Source organism: Lipophrys pholis, assembly GCF_963383615.2.
Source record: "Lipophrys pholis genome assembly, chromosome: 4".
NCBI classification, from domain to species: domain Eukaryota; kingdom Metazoa; phylum Chordata; class Actinopteri; order Blenniiformes; family Blenniidae; genus Lipophrys; species Lipophrys pholis.
This window is the reverse complement of record NC_137637.1, coordinates 11,711,483-11,737,846: the sequence shown is the minus strand read 5'-3', so window position 1 is coordinate 11,737,846 and position 26,364 is coordinate 11,711,483. Positions and strand designations below refer to the sequence as shown.

General features: G+C 43.1%; 1 protein-coding gene and 1 pseudogene across 2 annotated transcripts; both read left to right on the top strand.

Moving 5' to 3' along the window:
• ppp4r2b (protein phosphatase 4, regulatory subunit 2b) lies at window positions 1-10,151 on the top strand. The gene is made up of 9 exons (XM_080462523.1): window positions 1-115; window positions 986-1,067; window positions 1,668-1,838; window positions 3,116-3,209; window positions 3,283-3,320; window positions 3,424-3,498; window positions 4,301-4,441; window positions 4,519-4,832; window positions 8,916-10,151. Exons 1-9 carry the CDS (start codon window positions 82-84, stop codon window positions 9,239-9,241), a joined length of 1,275 nt encoding a protein of 424 aa, XP_080318649.1. The 5' UTR covers window positions 1-81; the 3' UTR covers window positions 9,242-10,151.
• Window positions 10,152-13,484: 3,333 nt separating this feature from the next.
• LOC308108981 (putative nuclease HARBI1) lies at window positions 13,485-24,950 on the top strand (annotated as a pseudogene). The gene is made up of 4 exons: window positions 13,485-13,610; window positions 13,898-13,965; window positions 18,983-19,765; window positions 24,879-24,950. The product of its transcript is annotated as a putative nuclease HARBI1 (transcript).
• Window positions 24,951-26,364: the final 1,414 nt, after the last annotated feature.

The window sequence follows — 26,364 nt, the reverse complement described above, 5'->3', positions numbered from 1 at the left end:
AGCTTAGCCGCAGCTAGCAGCTAGCCGCCAGTCTCCTTTTTTTTTTAACCATCCACGGCACCGACACGGGGCGACGGCGTGATGGAAATTGACTCGCTTCAAGAGGCGCTCAGAGGTGGCTCCTTCTTACTTCGATAGTTACTATTCCGATTCTGCTTCCGACACATTTACGTTGATTTGAAATGTATTCATTTTTAAATAATAAACGGGTTGTAGCCGACGACCTAACGTGGCTAAGCTAGCTGGTGCTAACATCTGTTGGAGACGATTCCACGGAAAGGGATCGCCGTCGATTGGTTGTGTTCACCGGGGAGGAAAGTGGCCTCTCAGCGGCTGTACTCCTAAATCTGTTTGCGTCTGTCGCCGGCATTTCTCGCAGTGTATGAGACATGTATGACAGAGACGAGTGTGTCTCTACGGTGTTTGCCGGTGTTTCGGAATAACTGGTTTCCTTGTTAACCGGTGTTTGACTTCCTTTTAGTGGCCGTTGTCGCTGTAAGTAAAAGCAGATATTAAAAACCAGACAAAAATCCGTAGCTGTCCTCACTAAAGTCGTTCAACCGCATGTACAATCAAGTGTCGTTTATATTGTGTGTCTCTTTTTCACACCTGCTGATAATGGCAGGTATGGAGGACGTTAAAGGAAGTCGATCACCAGTCAGCAAGGGACCCAGTTTATCCGCAACACCGGCGCCGGCTAACACGACATGCTAGTCAGTGTGCTAAACTTGAGCTAATTGTAGCTATCAAGCTAAGTTTAACATGTAACTCCCTAACATTTCTCTAATATTCTCCTCGTCGTGGCATTTATTGGTTAGCTGAACTATGTTAGCAGTTGTTGGCTATTGGTAATCAAGATGTTTGTTTAAAAGGCAGAGTTATGGAAAGTGAAGGTTGATCACAGGGTAAATCACAGCCTGTACCTTTCTCTTCTCATGTCGATTTCAGTTTCTAATCACAAACTTGATCGTTTTTCTTTTCACAGATTTTGACAAAAAAGCAAAGCAGGAGGTATGCCCTCTCCTGGAGCAGTTTCTATGCCACATTGCCAAGACTGGGGAGACCATGTAAGTGATCACAACAGGCCTGATGAATGTTCCTGTACTAATTGTACTACTTCCACACACTAGTGCACATCTTGTGGTTGATGCTGATGGTCAGGCTTGACACACCTGCTGCATAATGTTATAAGATCTTCCCACCACTTGACATGAGTTTACCTAGTTCAAGCAAGCAGAAATTATTTGTTTAAACAATAAATGATTCTTGTAATGATAGTAAATCGTTCTTGTGATGTCATTCTAAAGCATGAACTACAGTATAAGTGTGTTAGAAATGAGTCCTGACCACACGGTGGCCAATCAGCCCTGTTATGTTGGATCAACAGTCTCCCTGAGTTTACAGGGGGTCAACTGTGACCTATTCAGTGACATTCCACTGCCCACCAACACAGCAGGGAAACACAGAGGCAAACAACAGGCAAGAGGTGAAACCATGAGTCAGCTGTTATTTTTACTGTCACAATGAGAGAATCAAAGGCTGGTGTCATGCGTCATGATGGATCAACAGGTTCAAAGTTATGTTGATGAAGTGGAACAGTCCATGCTTCTCTGTTGTTGTTTTTTTTTTTTTGAGTGATTCTAATAGTTTTTCTGCTTCTACTTCAGGGTCCAGTGGTCTCAGTTTAAGAACTACTTTCTGTTCAAGTTGGAGAAAGTGATGGACGACTTCAGAGCCTCGGCGCCTGAGCAGAGAGGCCCCGCCAATCCCAACGTGGAGTCTGTTCCCTTTGAAGACATGAAGGAGAGAATCCTGAAAATTGTGAACGGGTATAATGGGTGGGTACGCAGCCGATGCTTCTGAGTGACTCTGGATGCATGTAAAGGCAGATGAAGGGATTTCACATTTTGTTGGGTGTTTTTTTGTGATGGCTGGTGCAAGATCTTTAGAAATAGCCAGTGAGATTGTCAAATCCTTGCAGCACAGTGGTGCGCTGTGACGAGGGCTGGAGCTCGTTTTCATGGCAGCTTCACCGATATCTCAGCTCGTGTCTGTGTTGTGTTGTGCTTGCTACGCTCAGGAAATGTTTAAAAATCTGTTTTCTTTGAATTTTTTACTCTTTTCTTGGTAGTTTGGCCGGATTGAAGCCTCTTGTGGGCCAGTTTTTTCTCACAGGCTTCGTGTTTAACACCACTGATTTAAAGGCTTTGTGACGCCTATGGGATATACTGAGTTTTAAAGGGGTCATATTATACACACTCAATACTTTCACATGGTGCCGTTGGTCCAAAAACGTTGACTACATAGTTTATTGCCCCAAATCCAGCTTTTCTTTGATTTTCACCAATTTGAATATTGGATCATAGGAGCTGCATTCAGAATCTGCTGTGTCCGTGTGAGCTGGACTGGCTCCACCCACACATGCCCATCTTGGGAAGAGGAGGAAGTACTTCCTCTTGTGGTGCCATGTGCCAGAGCAGAGCTGACTAATTGTGGGAGGGTCAAAGGGGGGGCCTACCTTCATTGGGATTGGCTAATGACACTATATAGGGTTTGATTTATGATTCGCTCATTTGAGCAACACACTTTGTAAAAGTTGAAACAAGCCAGAGAGAGAGAGGATGGGCTTTCTTCAATTCTGGGGCGTCAATCAAGTTATGGGGACTCATATTACTGTTGGGAAAACCTTTAGGGAGTGAATTTTGCATAACATGACCCCTTAAATACTTTTGCAACGTCACATATCTGCGGAGCTCACAACCCCGCCAAGTTTTAACCGTACTTTCTGCAGTGGAAACGTGGAACAGATTTGCTTTGCCGCACTGCTGCGCACCGCTCCGTCCGGTGGAAACAGGGCTTTAGTGTGAACGTCTTTGGTCGACATGGGGAGCGGGGTCACATGACTCATATCTTTCCGAATTAGTATCAGATCAGAGTTGTTGCTCTGGTTCAATCACCATGTCAAAACTTCATTATCATGCAAAAGGTATCGATAGAAACACAGCTATTAATGTGAAATTGGTAAAAATGCAGATGCGTCAAACCTGTCAGTTTCAGTGCGAAATTGTCTGGCGACATATTTCAGTGTAAGAATAATATGTGACTCTTTCTTTAGAATCCCATTTACGATCCAGCGCCTGTGCGAGCTGCTAACGGAACCCAAGAGGAACTACACAGGAACAGACAAGTTTCTTCGAGGGGTGGAGAAGGTACGTTCTTCGTTCTTCGTCTCCTGGAAACAGATGTTTTGGAAGTCATTTTGGAATTCTCTTTTCCTTCCAGAACGTCATGGTGGTGAGCTGCGTCCATCCAACCTCAGAGTAAGAAACATCTAAAAGTACAAGACTGTGTTTGTGTTGTTGTTTTTTGTTTCGGTTGGCGTTTGAGGTTGACTGTTTTCTTCTGTGAAATTTCTTTTTGAAGGAAAAACGGCTGCAGTGCCATCAACAGAATGAACGGAGTGATGCTCCCTGGAAACACATCTGCCTTTACAGAGAGGTTTGTCTCCAGCTGTTAATTATGAACATGTTCAAAATGAGGGATGCACTGATACCACTTTTTTAAAGGACGAATACAAGCACTAACCTTTAGCTACCTACAGATACTGAGTACCAATACAAGTACTTTTTAAAGGCCATTAAGCCTAATTTATACTACATATGCAATTGATAAGCAAAGACTATATGTTGCGTCGAACCGCCTCTGCGTTGACGCTACGCGCAACTACAACATCCTGGAAGGTTCCAGTATACTACTGCATCTACAGTTCGCAAAGGGATATGAGTAGCGTCTATCTGCACACCGCCCTATGCGTACTGTAATCCGAGAGACTCTGCTTGCTTTGTGCTGCCACACACTCCAGCTGGTTGTTAATGAGTGTATAAGTCATACTTTAGTCATGTTTAGCACGTAGCACGGCTGATGTGTGAGCCCTGAAACTCTTTAGCATGTAGCATGGCTCTGCGTAAAATCATCCTCGATCCACAGAGCAGTTAAATGAGCAACATCCGACTAACGGTGATGCAAGTTTTATTTTGGCAGAACATAATTTACAGTTTGTCGTTCTTTTCTCATTGTAATTAATATTAAAGAATCTCCAAAACGCAGACATTGCTTCTCCTCTGTCGTTCACCTGTTGCTGACAGAGGATGTCACGTAATACTCACTGGATTGTATCGGGATCTTTTACAACTACAGTTACTCTGTGCAGTATCAGACCCTCCATCAGTATCGGTGCATCCCTATTAAAAATTGTGCTTTTGAACCGTTTTTTGGACTTCCTGTTTTCCCTGATTGTTAGAAAAGTGAACGGTCCAGGAACTCCGCGGCCGCTCAACAGACCGAAGTTATCTGTGGTCAACTCGCTAGCAGCTAACGGGCTGCCAGACAGCACAGACGACAAAGACCTCAGCACAGAGCAGGAAGGAGACAAAGACTCCAGGTACGGCACGGTCAATAACACGCCTCAGAATATTTTCCCGCTGCAGCCAATCGAAGCCGCTCTGTCTTCTCCCCCAGCGAGGTCTCGGCGTCGGGAGACTCCCCGGGGAGCTCGGTGAAGAACAAGCACTCAGACGAAGAGGAGGACATGGAGGCCGAGCAGCAGGAGGTGAAGAGACTAAAGTTCAGCGAGGAGGAAGAAGATGAAGACGACGAGGACGACGACGAGGAGCAGGAAGTGGACTCACCGAGGCCTTCACACGCCACCAGCCCCTCGAAAGAAGCGGAGGCCATGGTCCAAGAAGAGGAAGAGGAGGATGAGGAGGGGGAGAAGGTGGAACCGAGCAAGGAGAATGAAGCTTCCAGCAGTGCCGCTGCTACTGAAGACCAAGGTAGGCCTTCATCACACTGTGTGTTACAGAATCACTACACACTGATGGAAAACCAGCTCAAAGTCGGTCAGCTCCAATGGTTTCTTAGAGAAGCTCCTTCTGGCAGGACAACAGCTGTCATTGTGCACTTATTCAATTAAAAGTCCCCTGAACTGACGCCTGCTTGAGCTTTGACTTCATATATTCATGCTTTTCTCATAAAAACGATTCACACTAGAGGGAGCATGTTCAGAGCCAATTTGATGTTTTCCACTGACCAGCCACAGCTTCAGATTGAAGCTCAAAGACTTTAATGTTTTTGTTTCACTGGGTGTAGAACGATGAAATGCCCTTGAGTGCAGGATTAGTCAACAGAAACTTCACACCACTTTACAGGAAGAGAAAAGGAGGAACTCTGAGGTGAAAATCCTCTTATAAAGATTGTGTGACAATTGTCTGGAACGGAAAGGATAAAAAGTGAAAATGAGGTGTAGAGGTGGAAATGCAGGTTTCTTATATATGAAAAGGTTTATATTTGACATTCTTGTTGTATTATGCTACATTTAACTAAGTCAAAGAGCTGTGAGATCAGTGGTGTCACGCTCGGGTTAGTTTCGGGTAAACAATCGGCTCTGATTGATCTCTATGAGGGCGGTGCGGTAACCTCAAATAACAGACCTTGAACAACTTAACTTTAGATTTTTCTTATCTATTCATCTTCATACTTAATTAACTAGAAAACCGATTCAGTGAGAGAAAAATCTTTTCAGCCCCTCTCATAGCTGTCAGGGTTATAACGGGTTAACCTCATACTAGCACTAATTAAAACTTTAACTACAGATGTTAATGGCCTCCCAGTTCTGGGTTTCCTTTATCTTTTGTGCCCCCAAAGGTCAAATTAGGAATAGCGGTGTATCTCATTGAAAAATGCTGTGAACCTACTGTCTGTATCAAGATTTCATTTAGCTTTCAATTATATATGTTGCATATAAGTTTAAAACTGAGCAAAATTACGTAATTCACTTATTAGTTAAGCTGTACAATCTATCACAGACTGATCATTCTTGGAGCATCATTGTCTATATGAAAATCTCAAAATCAGTGTGCGGCGGCCTTTAGGTTCGCACAGTCAAAGTCCAGTCTGCCTGATTTTATATCGTCCATCCATTTCTTCCTACGTGGAATAATTTGACCTCTCTTGTCGTTCACATCCGCTTTTATTCTCTATGGGACGTCCATCCACATTTACAGATTTCGGCTCTCCGGTCAGAGACTTCTTTTCTGCCACCAACAAAATAATAAATAAAACACTCCTTTGGCCCAGAAAAATCCAATTGTACTTTCAAAATGACAATTTTCAACATGAAAGAGAAGGGTGAGAAATGTAGGGTGTCTTGGGTGTCCTATCTGGTGACCTGTAGTCAAAAGCACACAAACCAAAGATTAATTTTGATGGGAGAAAAACAAAAACAAGACTTAATGGCAGCTCATGTAAATTAGGGCCGAGGGAAAGAGCACTGTTATTGGTAAAAACATTTACTGTAGCATTTGCATTTATTATCAATTTATTCTAAATTGTATTGTCAAAATACTCAACATCATCACATGTTCTCCTAATCAGAAATGTGCTTTTGCCCTTTAAAAGATTGGCTCTAAATGATTTATTACTGATGTCTGTTATTACCAATAATTCAACTAAATGTCTAACTCATTAGACATTTTAGCTGTTGGTTAAGAGATCTGGTCACCTGCGGTAGTTTTCTGTACATGTTCAAGGAGATTGACTGGGGGTTTATTTAGTTGTGTTTTCAAGTGAATTGCATCACATGCAATAACTGGTAATAGACGATAAACACTTGTGGTAATGAAGTGCACAAGGAAAACCTCTGAGAAGCTGAACTTTGCTCCTTTTTCTCTCCTGATGGAGAATAAAACATAAAGAAAAGTCGGATAATTCCAGCTTCAGAGTGAGTGGCTTTTGTTCTGCCACAGCTTGTGAGTCTCTTGTTGCTCAGCTTGTTGTTGTCACTGTCAAACGGAGTCAACATTTCCCACTAAAAGCTCCCGTTGGCCCGGCCGCGGGCCAGAGGTCAGCTGTGAGCGGCCCCGCCTCTCCTCCAGACATTCGTAACATCCACGGCATCCGTGTCAGCTGGACGAGCCTCCATAACGTGTACGCACACACACACACACACACACACACACACACACGCACACACACACACACACACACACATGCAAGGCTCCCTGCAGCACTGAATCGGATCGTACAGAGTGAAGCCGAAATCACCTTCAGATTAACATTTAATGTGCGACATTCACACACTGACATGTTGGAATACCTGGAAGGCACAAAACGTGTCGGGAATAAATCTGCTCTGCCAAGTGACATTGTTTGTGTTGCCACAGTTACCTTGAAAAAATTAATCCAAGTACTGATTACTTGTATTTAAAAGTAACTAAGTTAGATCACAAGTAACTTTTTAGTTACTTTCAGCTGCTGCCACAACACCCCCCACGGTCTCAACATAAGAGTGACAACCGGTTTTACCAAAGACTCTGCTGATCACTGCCTGGCCTCCTGCTGATACATATTTAACCTTTGACCTTCAATCTTTGTTGTGTTTATTTCTGACTCAAGGTCATTTACCCGGTGCTGTAGTTGTAGTCTGTTGTTGCGTTATTTATCTATTTATCTAGTTGCACTACCTGCTCTATGCGACCTTTTAATTGCCCCGCTGGGGACAAATAAAGTCTTTCATTAATTGACTGATTAAAAAGGGGCCGGGGCTTCCTCCCTATATATCTTTTTCCTCGGGAAAATAACAAAACGTAGTGTAACATCTCTGCTGTCGTGTTCTTGGTGCAGTGGTTTAGTGATGTTGGTTTGTTCCGATTCTTTTGTGTCACCTGAATGCACCGTTGGAGCGAGTTGGCCTGTGATTGGCTGAGAGCGGAGAAGGGGTTGGGTCCGATGACTGTGTGCGTCTGTCCGGCTTAATAACGTCTTCGGAGATCACTTCTAAAGCAGTAATCCAGGATATGAGCGCAGCAGATCAGTTGAGGAACAATGACTCGTATTGAATCATGTGGGATTACAAGAATGGTTAAAAAAAAAAGAAATAAAACTAAGAATAAAGGCCGTTACACACTGATTTTCATCCTTCCTAGACAAAAGAAAAGATTCCTGGGAGAACCGCAACGATGTCTTTGGTCTTGGCTCTGAATCAATGGTCCTACGTCGCACAGTGAGACTGTTTACATGCTGTAGCGACCAAAGATAACCTGTGATAAAAGTCAGAAATGTTGGTTGATGGTGACTGATGCTGCGACCTGCGTCAACTAACCAATAGAAAGTATGAAATGGCTTACTGATCAGCATGAGTGTGAAGCGACGCCTAAATAGATGTGTTGTGGTTACAAAGGCAACATTTTAGGGTTATATTTGGGGATGTAAACAACCCCCCCCCCCAAATGCCACAAGGTCGAAGCTCCGTTCATGATTCGCGAGCTTCTCTTTAGTAGATGGATGGCGAACGCTTATGACGCTTGATTCTAGTGTAATCACGGTGACTCACTTACATCGTAGGCTGCGATTCAGTTTTCATCGTGCAACCTGCACACAGCAAACTTGATGTTATTCCATTCATGTCATACAGTGTGGTGAGCTGTGAACTGATGGTTCAGTCTGTAGCCGACCAAATGAAACTAAATGTTTACATCCGAGTGCTTCCATGGATGTTTGGTTCATTCGTTTCTTGTTATATTTTAGCCGTCTTAAAGCGACAACGTTTTCTCGTGAAAACGCGAAGCATTTGTTACATTTTGAGTCTCTGATTCCATGACGACGCTCAGAAACCGTGGAAATGCAAAATTTTTAAAAACATTCCGACTCTGTTTCCGTGGAAATGCAGTTTTTCTGAACCGCTGCTACTGAGCATGTGCACCACGGCCGTGTGTTCAGATTTTTGAAGATTACCCCAAACTGCATTCCCCCCTGGTCCAGTGGTTCCTCTCCTGGTTTCCCGCGCTTGTTGAAAGTTCTCGTGGTTGAATCGCAGCTCCGATGTTCTGGAACTGACCCGATGTCTTCTATTTGCACAGAGCCGACGAGCAGCACGCCGGCGGAGGCGGAGCCGGCCGAGAGGGAGGTGCCGTGTGGCTCGGAGGACGAGGGCAGCGACATGGACCAGACGGAGCAACAGGCCCCCGCTGGCGTCCTGGAGAGTCCCGAGAGCAGCAGAGACAGCGAGGAGAGTGGCGGCGACCCGGTGAGCAGCAGCAGCGGGAGCGGCTGTAGCACAGAGGAGAGCCATGAAGACGCGGCTCTGGCTCCTTCCAGCAGTACAAGCGAGGCTCCCACAGAGGGCGCCACAGGAAGTGCCATCTCGAACACTGGGACCAGCGAGGAGCCCATGGAGCAGGACTAGACCGCAGGGCCCCGCCCACCACCGATCCTCATAACACGAGCACCTCGTCCCACACACGGACACTCCTCCTCCTCCTCCTCCTCCTCCTCCTCCAAATGAGTTTCTCTCTTCTTTTCAACTGGAATATTTTATTGATCTTATCTCCTCTGTTTTTAAGTCGGGGTTTCCCGGCTGTCTGACTGGTTTGAACTCTGCGGTGGCCCGGCCCGGCCCGGCCCGGCCCGGTGGCCTTTCTCCACCTCCAGGCATCAGAACAGAGCCAGACCAGACCTGTTTTTTTTTTCTTTTTCTTTTTTTATATTTAAGAAAAGTTCAAATATGAGCTAAAATCTATGAGTTTTGTTCTTGAAGGCTTTTATATAGAACTGAACGCCACACGACCAACGTCACTTCAGAACGTGTTCTTCAGACTCCATGTTTTTCCTTTTGAGTCTCGTTCTCCTCACACACTACCGGTCATGCCGGACGACGCCACAGCGCGTAGAGGCGTCCTGCGAATGCGTACCAACCAACATAATTTATACCATCGGTTCAATCCACCCGAGCTCTTTTTTTTTTCTTTTTTTTTCTCTTTCGGAGTACGTTTGGTTTCGTTGTAGTTTCCGGAAAACCAGCTGTAAGTACAAAGACGACTACCGCTTTCTTTGTATCGTGATGTCGCCCCACGTCGTCCCAGCGAGCGCCGCCGGAGCGGCTCCAGTTCCACACCCGACTTTTCTGCAGCTGTAACTTTTTGATATTTAGAATTTTAAATTTCTGTAAAGTAGATTTTTTGTAGATTGTAATACAGTATGTGTTCACTGCCTTTGTGAAACCATATATAATTGTATAATTTCTGTGTATACTCTGGATGCCTTTGCTTTCAATGCGGTATTCAGAATCAGCAATAAATGTTAACATTTTTATGCGGCGTGGTCTTGATTATTTGCACCCGGTACTCTGTCCCACGGCTCTGTCTGTTTTTCAAGATGAGGTAACGGCTGTGAGAATCTGTTGGGAATAAATCCGACCGGTAGGAAATCTGCGACAAACTTTCACTGTGAGGAGTCGGACCATTCCAAAACATCCCAACCATTAACAGTGCATGAAATCCTATTTTAAACTCCACCTGTTCCCTCTTACGAAAATTGGAATTTGTACATCGCTTTTACAGTTTTGCTAAGATATGTTGATTTAGAAAAGACTGAATGCTTCTGGTTTTGCACCACACAAGCAAGTCATGGAGGAAAAAAGGTAATATATTCTAAGCCGTAGTTATAGTTAATCTGTGAATCAGGGGTCGGCAAAGTTTATGACCAAAAGAGGCATTTTCATGATTATCCAACAAATTAAATTAGTTTGAGCTCCAAAACATGTTAATTAGCTGACATAATGAAAAATTATATGATATAAAATCTCTTTACAAGACATAAAATAAGCGTCTGAAGTTATCCAGACTGATTATTGAACCTGAAATCATCTGTTTTCCACAGTCAGTGGCACAAAATAATTTCATCTCAGATGAGCAGGTAAGAAACAAGATAAAATGTTACTTCTATTAAAATAGAAATAACTGAAATATTTATGCAATCTGCTAGTTGATTTAAATGCATGCTTAATAGTCATTTGATCTAAACTGGACTTTATAAAGATTTAGACAGGATGGGAGAAGTGAGTCAGGTTTTCCTTCCACTACACAATGAATCAGCGCGTCGTGTTGGCTGGTCACATGATCTCCATTTACCTTTGTGGTTGTGATGTGACTTAATGTGGAAAAGTTCCAGTTGGCTCAGTTTCGATTACACCTATAACAAAAATGTGTGTTTTAATGAAATCTTTCAAAGTTGTACCCTCTAATTGTCATCAGGATTCATTCCCACTGAATAGTGTGGACGTTGTTGTAAAGAGCGGCTCTTTGACCCCCAGACGACTCCTCCACTTTTACCATGTGTTGTTTCATATGAGTGATGACGATGGTGTTGGTGAGTCTTGTGAAGATACCTGCACGGCCGGCTTCATGAGCGCACTCCCAACTGGGAAATGGGATTTTCCCAACTACAAAAGTTCTGAGCGCGTACCATAATCCTCATGCATCTCCTGCAGCCGCGCAAACCTGACATTAGTAGTGGCGCCAAATAGAGTAGGAAGTATTTATTACAGAAGGGAATTCTTTATCTAATGGACGTGGCGGCCATATAAGATGCTTATCCATCCACTAGGAGTTGGTTGAGGTTCAGAGTCTTGCTCAAGGACACGTCGGCATGCAGACGGAGAGATGGAGAATCGAACCTGCTACTATCCGAATGAACGGCAACCACTCAGCCACAGCCGGAATGGTCGATTTGATGTGTCTGGACAGATTTATGACTTTCTATTCTCACGTCGCTCATGAGAGCAGCGAGAGTCTCTGGTTGGATTCCCATGATGGCGTGTGACTGCCGTCATTCCACTGTTAATCTGAGCAGCGCTGCTTTGAAGACGAGTCAGGAGGGATTTCTAACCCAGCGTCTATAATGTGACTGCAGATGAGGTGGAGCACTGAGGAGGACGAGGGGTTGGGAGGAGACCAGTTTACTCCTCGGGGTTAAAGTTCACCGAGGCCTCGAAATCACAGTGTTGGGCTCTATTTACTGTCCGATCAATGAGATCGATCACTAAAACACTGCAGTCGAGGTCAGTTAGGGTCAGCGCAGGTAGAGCTCAATTTATAATCTATAAATAATCACAATTACACTATGAACTCTTCAAAGGCATAAAAGATTTGGTCACAATTATTAACTCCTTTGTTAGATTTGTTGTTCCTTCATCCTTTGATTTCTAATATTTATTAACGAGGAGGAGCCAGTTAGACTTATTTCCTCTCTTGCACAGTTTGGTGTCATATCTTGTGTTATATTCTTATTTTGTGCAAATAGAGAAATTTGAATTTTTGTTCAACCAAAAAGAACCTATAATTCTTATATAGCCTTGAGGTGGAGGTCAGATTTGGGCCCTCAGTGATTAAAAATGTACATCATTTAAAACAGGAAGATAAGAATAAAAACTGTACATCTATAGATCTCACATGAAAATGTTGACATTTTACCATATAAAACAAATAAATGTGTTCATACTTCCAGACAGCATCTCTCAGCCTGTAGTTTTGGACTTGCTAACAGTTTGCGGGGTAAGTGGCCTCAGTGAAATATACAAACCTCCGATAAAACTGAATAGAAAGTGAAGGAAAACACCTGGGAGGGGAAAGCATTCATGTTCTGACGGAGGCTCAACTCATTAGAGTTCACATGGAGGCTGGACTGAAACAAACTGCTCAGGGAAATAACTAGGAAAACCCACCCCCACCCTCTGAGCCTGCGAGCAGCCCAGACGCCAGATCACACAAACTCTCGGGATGTTTCATGTTAAGTGGGAGGACTTCAGAAAGGGACAGACTAATGCGATTAAAAGAAGAAATATAGCGAGAAGGAACGAAGTCTGGCCTGTCTGGAGCCCTGTTTTCAAATGAAGACGGGAATACTTTGGTTGTGTTCGGGGGTTCGTTTGCATGAGAACGGTGCTCGGACCCCCTGAAAACACAACTTTGTGAAAACAACTCCCAAAGTGGAACTTTTTGAAGTTGTTTTCCTCTGTCTCCATTTAGACGCAAGATTTCAAACACATGTCCTGTGCTTTCAGAGAGCCTTTTTATGGTAGTTTTTTGTAAATAATGCAAAATATTTAAGGACAGTGGTACTCAATACATCATGAAGATTTATGTGTGATGCTTTTCACCCTGTTTGAAAGTGTAAAAGTGTGTTTTACACTGATGTGGGAGTCAGTGGCGGACCTGGCTGGTTTTCCGCCCTGGACATAGAGCAGAAGGAAAAGCCCGAGGGGGCTTTGTGGGAGTAGAAAGACCGCTGAAGATCTCGGACTAACCCCCCACCACACACACACACACACACACACACACACACACACACACACACACACACACACACACACACACACACACACACACACACACACACACAACACACACATATTAGTGAAGTATATGAGCTTATATATATATATATATATATATATATGTGTGTATATATATATATATATATATATACATACATAAAAATGTGACCGTGGGCCTTGATTGGCTCCAGACCCGGACTTTGGACACGCTTGATCCAAACAAACCAACTGATATGAGGCTCCTGCTCCTGCTGCATCTCCTCTGTGTTCATCACATTAGTCACTTCTCTCATCTCATGTCCCACTGACACTCCAGATGATTGAGCTGAACAGCTCCAGCTCCGCCGCAGCGCCGTCTAACAAGATGTTGTCTCCTGAGCTGCTGGACAACCTCCTCCTGGACGACACGGCCAGTGACCAGCCGGTCTTTGACTGGGTCGACGTATGGAAATTAACCTTTCACATATCTCATAAAAAAAGCTGCAGAGATGATATTTTATTGATTGTTTGTTATGATTTGTTGCTGATCAGGCCAGTAATTCACTCAGCAGATGACGATGATGATGATGATGCAGATTATAATTTCTCATTTCTATTTACATCTATACATATATAATGCTTTAAGCCTCTTTGTTTTAAAGAGCTTTACATTTCTCCTGAGTCAAAAATATGTTATGATGGTTGTCTGTACTGACCGGTGCTCTTCTTTCTCTCGGATCTGTTTATCAGATGAACCTGGATGAAGGTCAGAGGAGGTCGCCGTCCTTCCTGAGGGCTCTGATGACCGCTGTGTGCCGGTCAGCAGTGATAGGTCAGCTCGCCACCACCTGGAGGAGACGCCTCTCCTGTGTTCTGCTCAAACAGCAACCCTGATTGAAATCTCTACACCTGGAGCTGCTCGGCATGCGCTCACTCTTCCTGCTTTGCTGCACAGCTTTTGTTACCCCTACCTTCTGGACCCGGGCGGTCATGGACAGGAGACGCCGGTCCTGCTGGAATACCTGGATTCAGACACTGAGCTACAGCTGCAAGCACCTTATGTTCGTCAGGCGCTGGACGTTGCCCTCGGTCATCCTCCATGTAAATGCTGCATCCCGGTGTACTACATCTAACTACATGTACAGAGATAGCTTTCTTACACTGTTTTTTTTTCTCCCACAGAAATAGAGATTAAAAAGTAGTTACAAGAAGTTTTAAAGTCTTTCAACACAACATTTGTTTGTAAAATAAAGAGTAACCCTAACTTTAACCCTGAACTGTTTCGGTAATAAAAGAGACAGTTTGTGTCCGAGCCGCGAAGTTGGTCTGGTTTCAACTGCACGAGCTGACAGCTGACAGCCGTCTGCGCAGACAGGGGGCGGAGTCACCAGACGGTATCTGAGTTGATGCACGGCGCGCCCCTGTTGAGTTTGAGCCCTGGGCAGCTGCCCACCTCGCCCATGGCACAAAATCCCCCACTGGTAGGAGTATTGAAGCAAGTAATGATAATAACAATGAATGCCCTATGAAGGTTTAAATACTTTAAACCAGGGGTGTCAAACTCATTTTAGTTCAGGGGCCACAAACATCCCAATGTCATCTTGACTGGTTCGTCTCACAGGGAGATTCTAGTCATGTTTGAGTTTTCTACCTCGCCTTTCTCTCACAGTACAAAAACAAGCATTTGAGGGTAATTTTTGACTTTAAAAATGTCCACACATGTGAATTTGACTGAGACTGTCTGTCTGTTTGTCCTGTGATGGACTGTCTATGTGTCCAGACTGTGAATAAAGCTTCATGGATGGATGTACTAAATATGAGGAGAGTAAAGTGAAGGCCTAATAGTCCAAACAGTCTGGGTCCCTTTGATTGGATCAACAGGATGGAGTTGCATGGTCCACCACCTCCACCCTCCACCTGCTCCATCAGAGGTCAGTCACCCTGTAGACGCAATATCCATGTCATCCAATAGAGGGTACTGTTTAGTTTCCCAGCTGACTTGCTTGAAGCCTGAGCAGTGATCAGAATGCAGAGCATGTCCTCCTCCTCCTCCTCCTGCTCCTCCTCCTACTTCTCGTGCTGCTGCTACTACTACGTGAGAGGGTGTAGTCAGTTCACTTGTGAATGAACATGAAGACAACACAACCGTCTCTACTGTCCAGGTCCCAGTCTGAACGTTTGTACCTCCTGCCTCCTCGGTTTGACCTCTGACACATCCATCACGCCTCCTCCAAATCCACAGGCATGAGATTGACTCCCACCTGGCAGAGAAAAATCTGTAATCTGGTGAATATATTAGCTGTTTTTTTTTTGTTTTTTTGGAAGTGAAATTCAAAGATATGTAGAAAAGAAGCAGGTGAGAAGCAGATTTTCTGCTTGTTGGAGGGTGGTCATGTGTCAAAAGGAGGATTCGTGTCGAGGATCAGGTGGCACTTTTTGGCACACAGCAGGGTCTGCCATTCACAGCTCCTCTGGCCAAATGGCAAACATCGGTTGTGGGTGGGAGTCTGGGTCATGATCTGCCTCCCCTCCACTTGTGGAGCAGCTCAACCTGGAGGCAGCACGGTGGCGGGACCACAGACTTCACAAGCAAACAGGGGAAATACTGTGCGGCGCTCTGGGTTTCTGGGAGGAGGGAAGACCTCAGGTGGCTCCTGTTTGAGTTTCCACTCCACCGTCAGCAGACGGGCGCCGCCGAATTCGGTCTATTTGTGTCTGAATCCTCTTTTCTGATCGGGGAAACTGTAATACATCACAACACGATGTGAAGTGGAGGGTGGGGAATCAGGTCAGTGTGAGAAAGCAAAACCCGTACTGAAGCACTTCTACCCAAAAACATGACTGTTATAGTCTGAACAACATAAAATGACTCAGATGAGAATGCTTTCTGTTCCATAAAAGTTGGGACATTCCTGCAAATGTAAGTAAAATTGCAGTTTATGTCTTCTTTGACAGTTTCCACTTTGCAAGGAGTTTCCCAGGCTCCACCGAACCCTCTGGTTTTTAGTTGGAAGTTCGAGACCTACGCTGTAAATTCTGCAGCGAAAGATCAATCATTAGCATTAGCGTCAAACATATCATCGTCGATGTCTGCGCAGTTTGGGTTTTTGAAGTCGCCGGACGTTTGTGAACAACACAAGTATGCATGCGCAAGGTTTAGGACGTTGTAGGCGAGTATAATGGGTCACTTGATAAAATACGTGTAATCACAGGGTAAAAAAAAAAGTGATTTAGGCAGCGAATCACATCTGAGCTTCAAGACTTGGAGTGTAAATGTGTCCTAATTGGAACCCGTCCGTATCGAAGTGTACTGAGAATATACAATGGACTGCTTGGTCGCATCCTTTTTTCATGTTGTGAACTGTTGTGAAATTCCATTAAAACAAATCTGCATTTGTCATTCCTCCACTTGTCTAACAACTTTGCACAGTGATGTATTCCATCGTGTTCGCCTGTGTATTTACTTGAACCCCACCATGGAAGCATGGGAACAGTACAAGATTTATTTATTTCTTTTTTAATGACAAATGACTCTTGCTGGAACTGAGTCAATAGTTTGGGGTTTGTTTGATCTGCAATCTGAAGTTGTAATAATGCAAAATAGTAGTTGTAGGGACGCAGGTGGAGCCTACATCTCCTTAAATGATCCTTGGTTCATTCTCTCTTCATCCTCTTGGAAAGAGGTGGAGCCTTGAGTTTCTTGTTTCCTTGCATTGTTGAGTTTTATCTTAAAGAAATAAACAACACTGATCCCACTTCCTGTACCAGCACATGCACTTCTAATCCAGAGGCCTTCTTGCATAAATCTGCTCTTAGTTTTCATCGCTTCCCTTCCAGCATGGTCAAATCTCTTTTTCTGTGTCAGATTTGGGCTCTCTTGGAAGTCCTGCAGTAGGATTTAGGTCAGTACTCATTATTGACTGTTCTGTCTTTTTCTTTCTAACTCTTCCTTTGTGCTGCTTCAGGCTCAAACACCCAAGACCTTCACCTCAAACTGAGTTTTCTTACACTGGCTGAGACGTTTCTCTCTAAAAAATCCTTGGAAATCTTCCTTTTCCTTTATTCTATCAATACATTCTGAGCCTTCAATACTAGATGCATGATAAAAAAAAACTTCTTGATAACATTACAAAGGGCCTTCGCTGTGATTCATGCCGACCAGTTATCTATCTGCTAAAAAGAAAACAAACTTTGAATAGTAGTGAGGACTATGGAACTATGTTTGTTTCTTTTTTTTAAATGCTCATGTGCTGTATAATATATTCATAATTGTCAAGCAATTACAGCAGTCAACAGGAGTTTCCACTCAGTTCATTTGCATGTAAATATATAAAATGAGGGCTGCATGTTCCAGTGTGTTACACACTCATCTGTTCGTTTATCTGGAACTGCAATACGCGATGAACCAGTAAAAGGAAGATTACAAAGCTTTAAACGATTTTTCAACATGTGAATGTGTGTGAATGGGTGAACGTGATGAACGATGTAAAGCACTTTGGGGCTGCTCACACAGTTGAAAGGTGCTATACGTATATATATATATAAATAAGTCCATTTACCATTTTTTTATCATTTGGTTCCCACATATCTGAAATAAACTTTTTCAATTCAATTCAACTTTGTCCAATTCTAATGTATAAAAGGAGTTTTCTGGGACATTTCAGTGAAGGCTTTTTCAGTTTGAAAATGTTGTGGCGTAAACGGGGTCCTGAAACAGATTAGCAACTTCCGGAAGCCAGAGACTAAATATCCTGGACCAGTTGTTCAAAAAATAAAAAATCTGGATCAAGATGATCCAGATTTGAAAATCCCATTTTTTTTGCTATCCAGGATCAGGTAATCCGTCTTACTTTTGTGCCGGTTTTTCAAAGCAACTTTGGATTAGATCACCCTGATCCAAATACACAGTTTTCAAGATTAGCAAATCCGGATTACCAGTGCTCTAAATGGGACAACATATCACAGCGTGGGCTCCCAGCAATGTAAAGAACAACAGGTAGAAGAGCCGACATGGGGTCATTTAAATGTTTTTTTTATTTTGAGACAAAACACAAAAACAACATAAACATCCACTTCTATTTCTGATTTCTTTTATAACCACTCTTCTGAGCCACAACAAATAACAAATGCACATAAACAAATACATTGTGGATATTTTGAAAAAGTCTTAAATTTTAAAAGAAAAGGCTAAAAGTCCAATAGTTAACACCATAAAGTATGTTCAGGGTTCTTCATCTGAGTAGGACAGACCAGCATTTTCAAGCCCTATCTTTAGTAGGCAGATCTTAACTTTTTTCCTCATTATTAATTGGCAAAGGACGCTTCACGCCTCTTTTCTGAGATCATGTGACTGGTGGCTCTACCAGTGAGGATCCAGGTTGTTCTTCGGTAATAGGGCTGAGATCCAGAATAAATGTTTCCTCGACATTAGGAGGAACTGGCTCACTTTCCTCTACAATCGTAGGCTCAACATCCCCAACAACACCTTGAATCCCATGCAGAGCTTCAGAGTTCTCACCTCCAATAATGCCCAGAACCACATCTGTGTATTCAACTTTCTTAAAGGTTTTGTTGCCTGTTTGGGTGTTTTTCGCTTCAGCAAGGTCCTCTGTGGTTCTGGCCTGCAGATTCTTCCATCTAAAGTTCACCTGCTCCAAGGTCCTCTTCTGGCCTGACCCCATTGCATTCACATTCTGGGAGATTTCAACCCAAATATCTTTCTTCCTTTTGTTCGTCACCATTCCACCCACAACAGAACTTCCTACCATTGAGGCATAATGGCGCTTTACACCCTCCAGCTGTGCATTCATTTCTGCAACAGTGATACCGTCAAAGGGTGTATGTTGAGCGTGCAAAACCACAGGAGTGATACATCACTGAAGAACTGTATGCTCGGTTTCGCTTTGGGAATGCTGACATTAAGTACATTGCAGACCTTGTCAGGCCAAAACATCAATGGAGAACCCAAAAGAGTCACAGTCTGTCTGTGGAAGAACAGGTCCTCATTGCTCAGCGCTTCTATGCATCTGGGACTTTCTACCAAAATTGTTGGTGGGACTATGTCTAATACTATTGGGGTTATTGACTGCACTTATGTGCATATCCAAGCACCTCATGAGAGGGATTGGGAGTACATCCAACTTGCAGGCGATGCTGACCTCATCATCACCAACTGCGTGGTGAAGTGGCCTGGGTCTGTTCATGATGCACATATCCTGAGGGAGAGTGCTTTATACAGAGCACTCCAAACCAACTGACCGGAGGGCATCGTACAATGTATTCGGAGACGATGCCTATCCACTCCTCCCATGGCTGATTACTCCTTTTCTTACAGCAACCACACCTACGCAGGCACGCTTCAACACTGCTCATTGCAAAACAAGATGTGCAACTGAGCGTTTAAATGGAGTTCTGAAGAGACACTTTGCCTGCCTTAACGACTTGCGAGTGGAACCACAGGGAGCACGCAACATAATAGTTGCGTGTATTGTCCTGCACAACTTGGCTGCCAGGCGCATTGCCCCTCTCTGTGATGATGTTTATGATGTACCTGAGCCTGTTGAAGAACCAGACCGACCTCTGGCGTTCTGTCAGGATGAGGGACTGACTGGACGTGTAGTAAGGGATGCAATTGTTAGAAATTATTTCTGACTGGTTCATCTCTGATGAATGTTTTTTTGAAGTGGATATACAGTGATTAATGAGAGGAATACTGAATTCATCCTTTTTGTTTGTTATTCAAATCTGTTTGGGAATTTTTGACCAATTTTAAAATTTTGCTACATTTTCGTCCTGAAATCCACCTTGAAATCCTCCCCTCTGTTGGGATCAGGATAGTCCTGTTTGTTTGGATCAAAGTTATCCAGATCCTACTGAAATGTTTTGAACAACACAAACTGAAGGGTTGATCCAGATTAAAAGTGGGATTGGATTACATGATTTAATCTGATTTCAGAATCTGTCCTTCCCTTTTGAACAACCTTTTTTCAAGATTTGATCCAATTCAATAACCAAAATCCAATCAGATTACCCTTGAACAACTGGCCCCCTGAGATCACGGCTCAGGCTGAGGGTCTTCCCCAGCTCCATCTACAGGTAAGGAGAAGCAATTCCCAATTGTGTTTCCTTGAAACCCTGACAGATGCCGGAACATTCCAGTGAATCCTGGTAGCATCCAAGTGTAGGAACCTCCGAAATGAACGCAACAGGCTTTTTCTCAGGTCTGATTGAGGCTCAAATATAGTTCTCACAAACTCAATCTCCCACATTCAAGGTAGGGAAACTCTATTGTTTCGCATTTCTGGTTGTTGAAGACACTACTTTGTGATTTGTTAAATAGAATCCACTTTTTTAATGTTTGTGATGGACGAGCAGCAACAGGATAAACTACAACACTAAGCAACACGATTCACCGGGGTGCGTGGCCTCTCTGCATGTTTACTACGCCCTAATGAAGTCCACTTAATTGACTTACACATGATGCCGGCAGCACCGGGCCTGTGCACCTCCTCCAGCCACTCAGTCTAATGGCACTGAAGAGCCCTGTTTATAACAGTTCTCTGCTTTTAGGGGCCATTTCCAGAGAAACGGCCTGCTCTTTGCGTCAGGTTGTAAAAAGTGTGAATGGGAGACTAATAAAGATGCAATTACTGCGATTGTGTGTCTATATGTCCGTGTGTGTGTGTGTGTGTGTGTGTGTGTGTGTGTGGTGATGCTCCTGAGTGGCGCTGTGTTAATGTGCATCCTGCAGCTGAGGAGGCGGACTGCTTGGATACTTTATGATGATGATAATGGATTGTCGGGACACAGTGAAGAGGCACACAGGAGAGTTGCCCTCTCAGGGGCTGCTGACGCCGGTCCAAGCAACAAAAGCCGACGGCAATCCCTCAAACTCTGGGAATAAATAAGAAGCCGACTCGATTGGAAACAATCCGTCCTCGTCCGTTTGGATACTTCAAAAGCAGCTGATTGAAATGTCTTTATTTGCCACAGCCACTTAGGCAGTATTGATCAAACTCTCAGCTAAAACAACATAAAGTTGATATGTAGCTCATGAGAACATATCGTGCTGAAAACTGCCTGACAGAGTCCGGTTCTCCCACCACGACAGCAGAGCTCTCTGAGTTCAGCTCGCTGTAATTTAAATCAATAGGCCGAAAACAAGAGTTTCCCTCCGAGTCCTCCAGAAAGGTCTACAGACCTGAGCGACATCGACTACCGGCAATGCGTCATGGAGCATACATTATAAATGAACACTTTTATGGAGGTACACATCAAAAAATAGTCAAAGGTGGACAAATAGGCCTTCTGAAATATGTGAACTTCAGTCTTACCTCATGCTCTCTCTGGACATCATAAATAGCTAATGGTCAAGGGGGGAAATGACAAACACGACAGTCTGAGTACACACATTCTATCTCTGACTCACAATCAGCACTGAATGAAAAAGTTTCCGGCGGGTTTTGCTGCTTCAAAGTATGAATGAACAAACAAAGGACAATATTCAATCATCAAAAAGAAAAGTGAATGAATAAAATAAAAAATTATTTGATGTGTCATAGACTTTGACAAACCCTCAGAGACAATGTGACCTAAATTGAGAAACTAAATAATGTGGAAATGGGAATACTGCGGTGTGTGAAATCAGTGGCATTTGTGTTTAACTGTGTTTCATTGTGTGTAACCATGACTTCAATCAAACCAAATGATGGACAAACCTGCTGTCTCGTCATCAGCAGGTTGATATGTCACACCCGTGAGGCGGAGGGATTATCCCGGACCAGGAGAAATGCTCACTAACACAGATTCACACACATTTGTGAACAATATTTGAGAGAAATAGGACTTTTGCATACAAAGAAAAAGTCTCTGAGTTCAGCATGAAAACAAATTAGAGCAAGAACAAATGAGAAAAAAAAAAGAAGATACTTTATTGATCTTTTGGAGAAATTCTCAAATATTTCTAACTTTAGCACTTTCCAAACAGATCTTCTGTTGGAGGGTTGCTGGTTCAGATCTTGCTGTCTCCACATATAGTCTCAGACGAACTCCATCAAGTCTCAATAAACCACCTCACGCTGAAGATATTTCCCGACAGTTGGTATTTGTCTTTGGTTTCTTTGTCCTCTCCAATCAGACGCGTCCCACAATGCGTCTGAAACTACAGTACTGCACTTTTGAGTTTTTTTGCCTTTTCAGTGTCCATACTTTATAAAAAAAAGAAAAGAAAGGATGATAGTGGGTTAAAAAAAACATGAAAATAAAGTTAGCTGGCAGTCGAGGGTTTCTTTTTTTCATCTCTTGATAATGACGTCTTAAGTGTGTTTTAATTGAGGCGTGTATCACACTGTGATTTTCCTTCCTTCCTCCAGTAGTTCTTAAAGTGGAGCCCTCAGAGGCGAGGGGGTCCTTCACAAATGATAATCCTTTCATTGAAGGAATCCGCTCAGATGTGCGACTCAGAAGTCACATGGTGATATAATTCTTACGACAACAAAAGGTTTGGCATAGTGCGCTGAATCACGGAGGGTTTTGAGTCATTTTGTGTTTGTAGTGTGAAGCTCACCCTCAGATCAACAACTTTTATTCACTTATATGACATTTCAAGTGAAAAAGCATTCATTTCAGAAAGGTTTCACGTTCCCACGGCAACATTTTGAAAATTATGGTGTTAGTATGTCACCATAAATGGGCCCTTCATCTGCACCCAGTGTGGTATCAAACTCTGGTATGAAACTCTTAACAATATAAACAGGATGTTTGTTTTCCACAACACATTGTAACCGACCAGTCAGATTCTTGCGTTGTCCAGGCTCATATCTGGTGCTGATAAACAAACGTGTTCCTCTGCTTCCACACTTATAAATCATCCTAATGTGTCGTCTACGTTCGAGCTCAGACCTGTGATAACTCAGCGCAGTGTTTCTCTTATTCATTTTATGTACTCGCCAGATTCAGTTACCCGTGATAGCTGGGTCGTCTATCCTGACTGTCATTCATGAGTTCACAAGAAACACGCTGTTCTGGATTGAAGTGATAAAAACACTGAAACATGGCGAAGGTGCCACTTAAACACAGTCCTCAGTTGATCCGTCACTCTTGTTTTATCGCTGCGGAGCGGCAGGCAGCTTGAAACAGAAGAGTGATTCACAGTTCATCAGCTTACTCCGATAAAGTCGTTTTTATTGGACTCAGTGTAAAACATCCAAGGTGTTTTTGGTTCATTTGATTCAAGAAATCCTCAAGCCGCTGATCAGAGATGAACGTGTTCTTAAGTAAAATCTAACTAACATCACTGCCTTTCCCAGTAATATAATAATAATAATAATGAAATACATAATATTAGCAATATAACAGGTATTGGAATATAACAGCCTGGCTATGTTTGGTTATTCAGTGATTTCATATCAACTCTCTGGTCAGTTCACACAACGAACAGCCAACCATAGCTGCGAGCACCAATATTAATGCGATAATTCAAAACCAGGGAAAACAGTGATTGTTCTCGTCCTTTGACTCAGCTCCAAACATGACTCTGTCAGCAGTGAAACATCACCTGAACACATCTCAGCCTCTCAAATGAATATTCCAATGTCGGTATGCATAGGCGTAGGAACCGGCGGGGGGACGGGAGGGACATGTCCCCCTCCAGTATTTTAGGCTTGCGCAATTTTTACCTCCCGCAATAATTATACCGTGGAGGAAAAAAATATTCTGATTTCGAAATTTTTAACTCGCGTTCTTTTATTTTGATGGTGCAGCACAGCCCCGCCCCCTCCCTCAGGGGGTCTGAGGCCCTGTTGCTGCCTGTTGGCAGCATTTGCCAGCGGGGGAATGTGACAAATGTGAAGAGGTTTAAAGCCAAAGAGGGTGGAAACAGACATACCCCAGTGTTGATAACTTTTGAAGGAAGTCCTCTTCCAAGGTCTTTATAGGATGTTTGTCATTCCAAGTCAGGCCCTATCAAAGACCTCCTTTGCGATGCTTCATGTGCCAGAGATTCGGTCAAACGGTGGCTTCCTGCAGGGGGAACAGGCGGTGTAAGTGTGGAGGAGGTCATGATGTGGTGAAATGTGAAGAACTGACTTCTAAGTGTTGCAATTGTGGAGGGAACCACATGGCTTCAGAATACATAAAATGTCTGGGAAAATGGTGAGGTCTTTAATGCCAGCCCTCCAGGGAAGTAGTGAATAACTTCGAAAAAGCAGATATGTGTGTTAAAAAGTTCCAAGAGGTACATAACTCAAAAGTTTCTCGGAGATTATGATCTAGTGAGGAGGGAAGAAATCTTGATGGCTGAAGGACGGAAGTTAAACATTTATACACAAACAGCGAGTTATAATGTGTTCTTCTCTCTGAAGGAGCTCAAGCAGGCAGTTCAAGCAGGAGCCAACTCTGCTCCTGGACGAGACTGGATTAGTTATGAATTGCTTCAACATTTCGATGATGTAACATTGGAAGAAATACTGGCTTTGTTTAATTTTGTCTGGGAGGCTGGAGCATTACCTAAGGTGTGGAAACATGCTCTCGTGGTTCCTATCCAGAAACCAGGAAAAGATCCCTCTTCATCATATCGGCCGATAGCTTCAATGTGCTTCAATATAAAACCCTAAAATAAATGTTATAATGGTTTTACTGATTATTTTTCATGTACTCACACATGAAATGTGATGGATGAACCTTTGAGGAGAGACGTGTTCAGCCAACTTCCGTCTCTTGTCATGGTCTGTAGGGCCTCATGTTGTTTTGCCACTACCGGAAGTCAGAGCTCAATGACCGCTTCAAACAGCCGCGTGTGGCCTAGAGTTTAGACACGTCTATGCCACGTCTATGCCATGTCTGTGCCATGGAGGCTAACTGTGAGGTGTGAGCACTAACCACTGCTGCACCCTGTCATGTCTGCCTGCTTTATTGTGAAGGTTGGACGAGTGTTTCGGGGGAGACAGCGGTAGTGGGCAGCAACCTTTTCAATTACAGGACGTCTTTGGAACGAGGTAAAATAATTTGTAGGGAATGCTGCAAAGCATATGGCTCATTTATAATGTCATGTTCTTCATTTTTACATTCATATTTAGGAAAGCAATCTGTTGAATGAAGTAGTCTCAATCCTGGGACGGCCATTAGTCCTTTTATTTAACTGCTCACTTTGTCAGTGTTCCTGAGAATCATCAACTCTGGACTAAATAGTTTGTCATCCTATTTCAGTACAGCAGAGAAGAAAAGACTGAAACTCCCAAAAAGTCTTGTTTCTTTATTACGAGTAATATTGCAAGTAAAGTTACACTGCAGAAGGAGAACACTTAATCCCTCCAACATTTATCAACATGTATGACGTTATACTAGATATTATGTGTAAAATGTCTCATCAGGAACATGATAGAACTTAGAGGAGTGAAGCAGGTGGAGAGACTGAGGAAGCTCAGTTCAGGTTTTAAATTGATGAGTGAAATGTGGATTAGCTCCTAATACTTTTGAAACATAAAGTATTTTATGATGAGATGAAGTGTAATCCATCCAGGAAAGAGACTGGAGAGGAGGTGGAGCTTCAGGGTGAGAGGTTAAAAGCCAGATTATTGATAATAGATCCAGAAATGAGAACAGGTGAGGACTTGATTTGTATTCAAAGATACATTTTTAATAATTATTTCATTATTTCATAGTACTATGAAGGGTTTGGGTTAGGTATGGATTAGGTGATCAGCAGCAATACTCCACCAGCGTTTTGGATATAGTGAGATGCTCCATCATGACCAATGAGTGATTTATTTCCACAGTTTAGTTATAAAATGGTTCACATTTATGCTGCACATTAGACCTGCATCTCTGAAGACATTCTGTATGTTTAGCAGCAGGAAGGAGACAAGAGGAGAAGAGGACGGCACAGGGCAGGAGGGGAGGTCTTAAAATAAAGTAGTTGTTAAAAGTCTTTATTCTGTATGACGACAACCTTAACATTTACTTTTTTTTTTTTTAGCATTTGTAAGTCAAATGCTGTTACTGTACATTAAACTATGTAATGTTGTCTGTTGTAAATACATGAATGCCACGTAGGGACATCAGGAGCTCGAGGCAGCGAATCAAAGTGAGGGAAGGACAGGAGCAGAGCAACAGGTAAGAGAGAATAAAGTATAGCAGCAGATGTTTTATAAAAGTTCTCTAATAAGTTAAAAAAATTTAGTTGCTTGTTTGTATTAAGCTCAAACTTATTGAACTTTATT

Bases quoted from the DNA above. Each gene is read 5' to 3' on its own strand.
- ppp4r2b (XM_080462523.1), top strand. From the start codon at position 82: ATGGAAATTGACTCGCTTCAAGAGGCGCTCAGAG. The intron at 1,839-3,115 runs GTGGGTACGCAG...CTCTTTCTTTAG, and splicing joins ATTGTGAACGGGTATAATGG to AATCCCATTTACGATCCAGC. The intron at 4,442-4,518 runs GTACGGCACGGT...CTTCTCCCCCAG, and splicing joins GAAGGAGACAAAGACTCCAG to CGAGGTCTCGGCGTCGGGAG.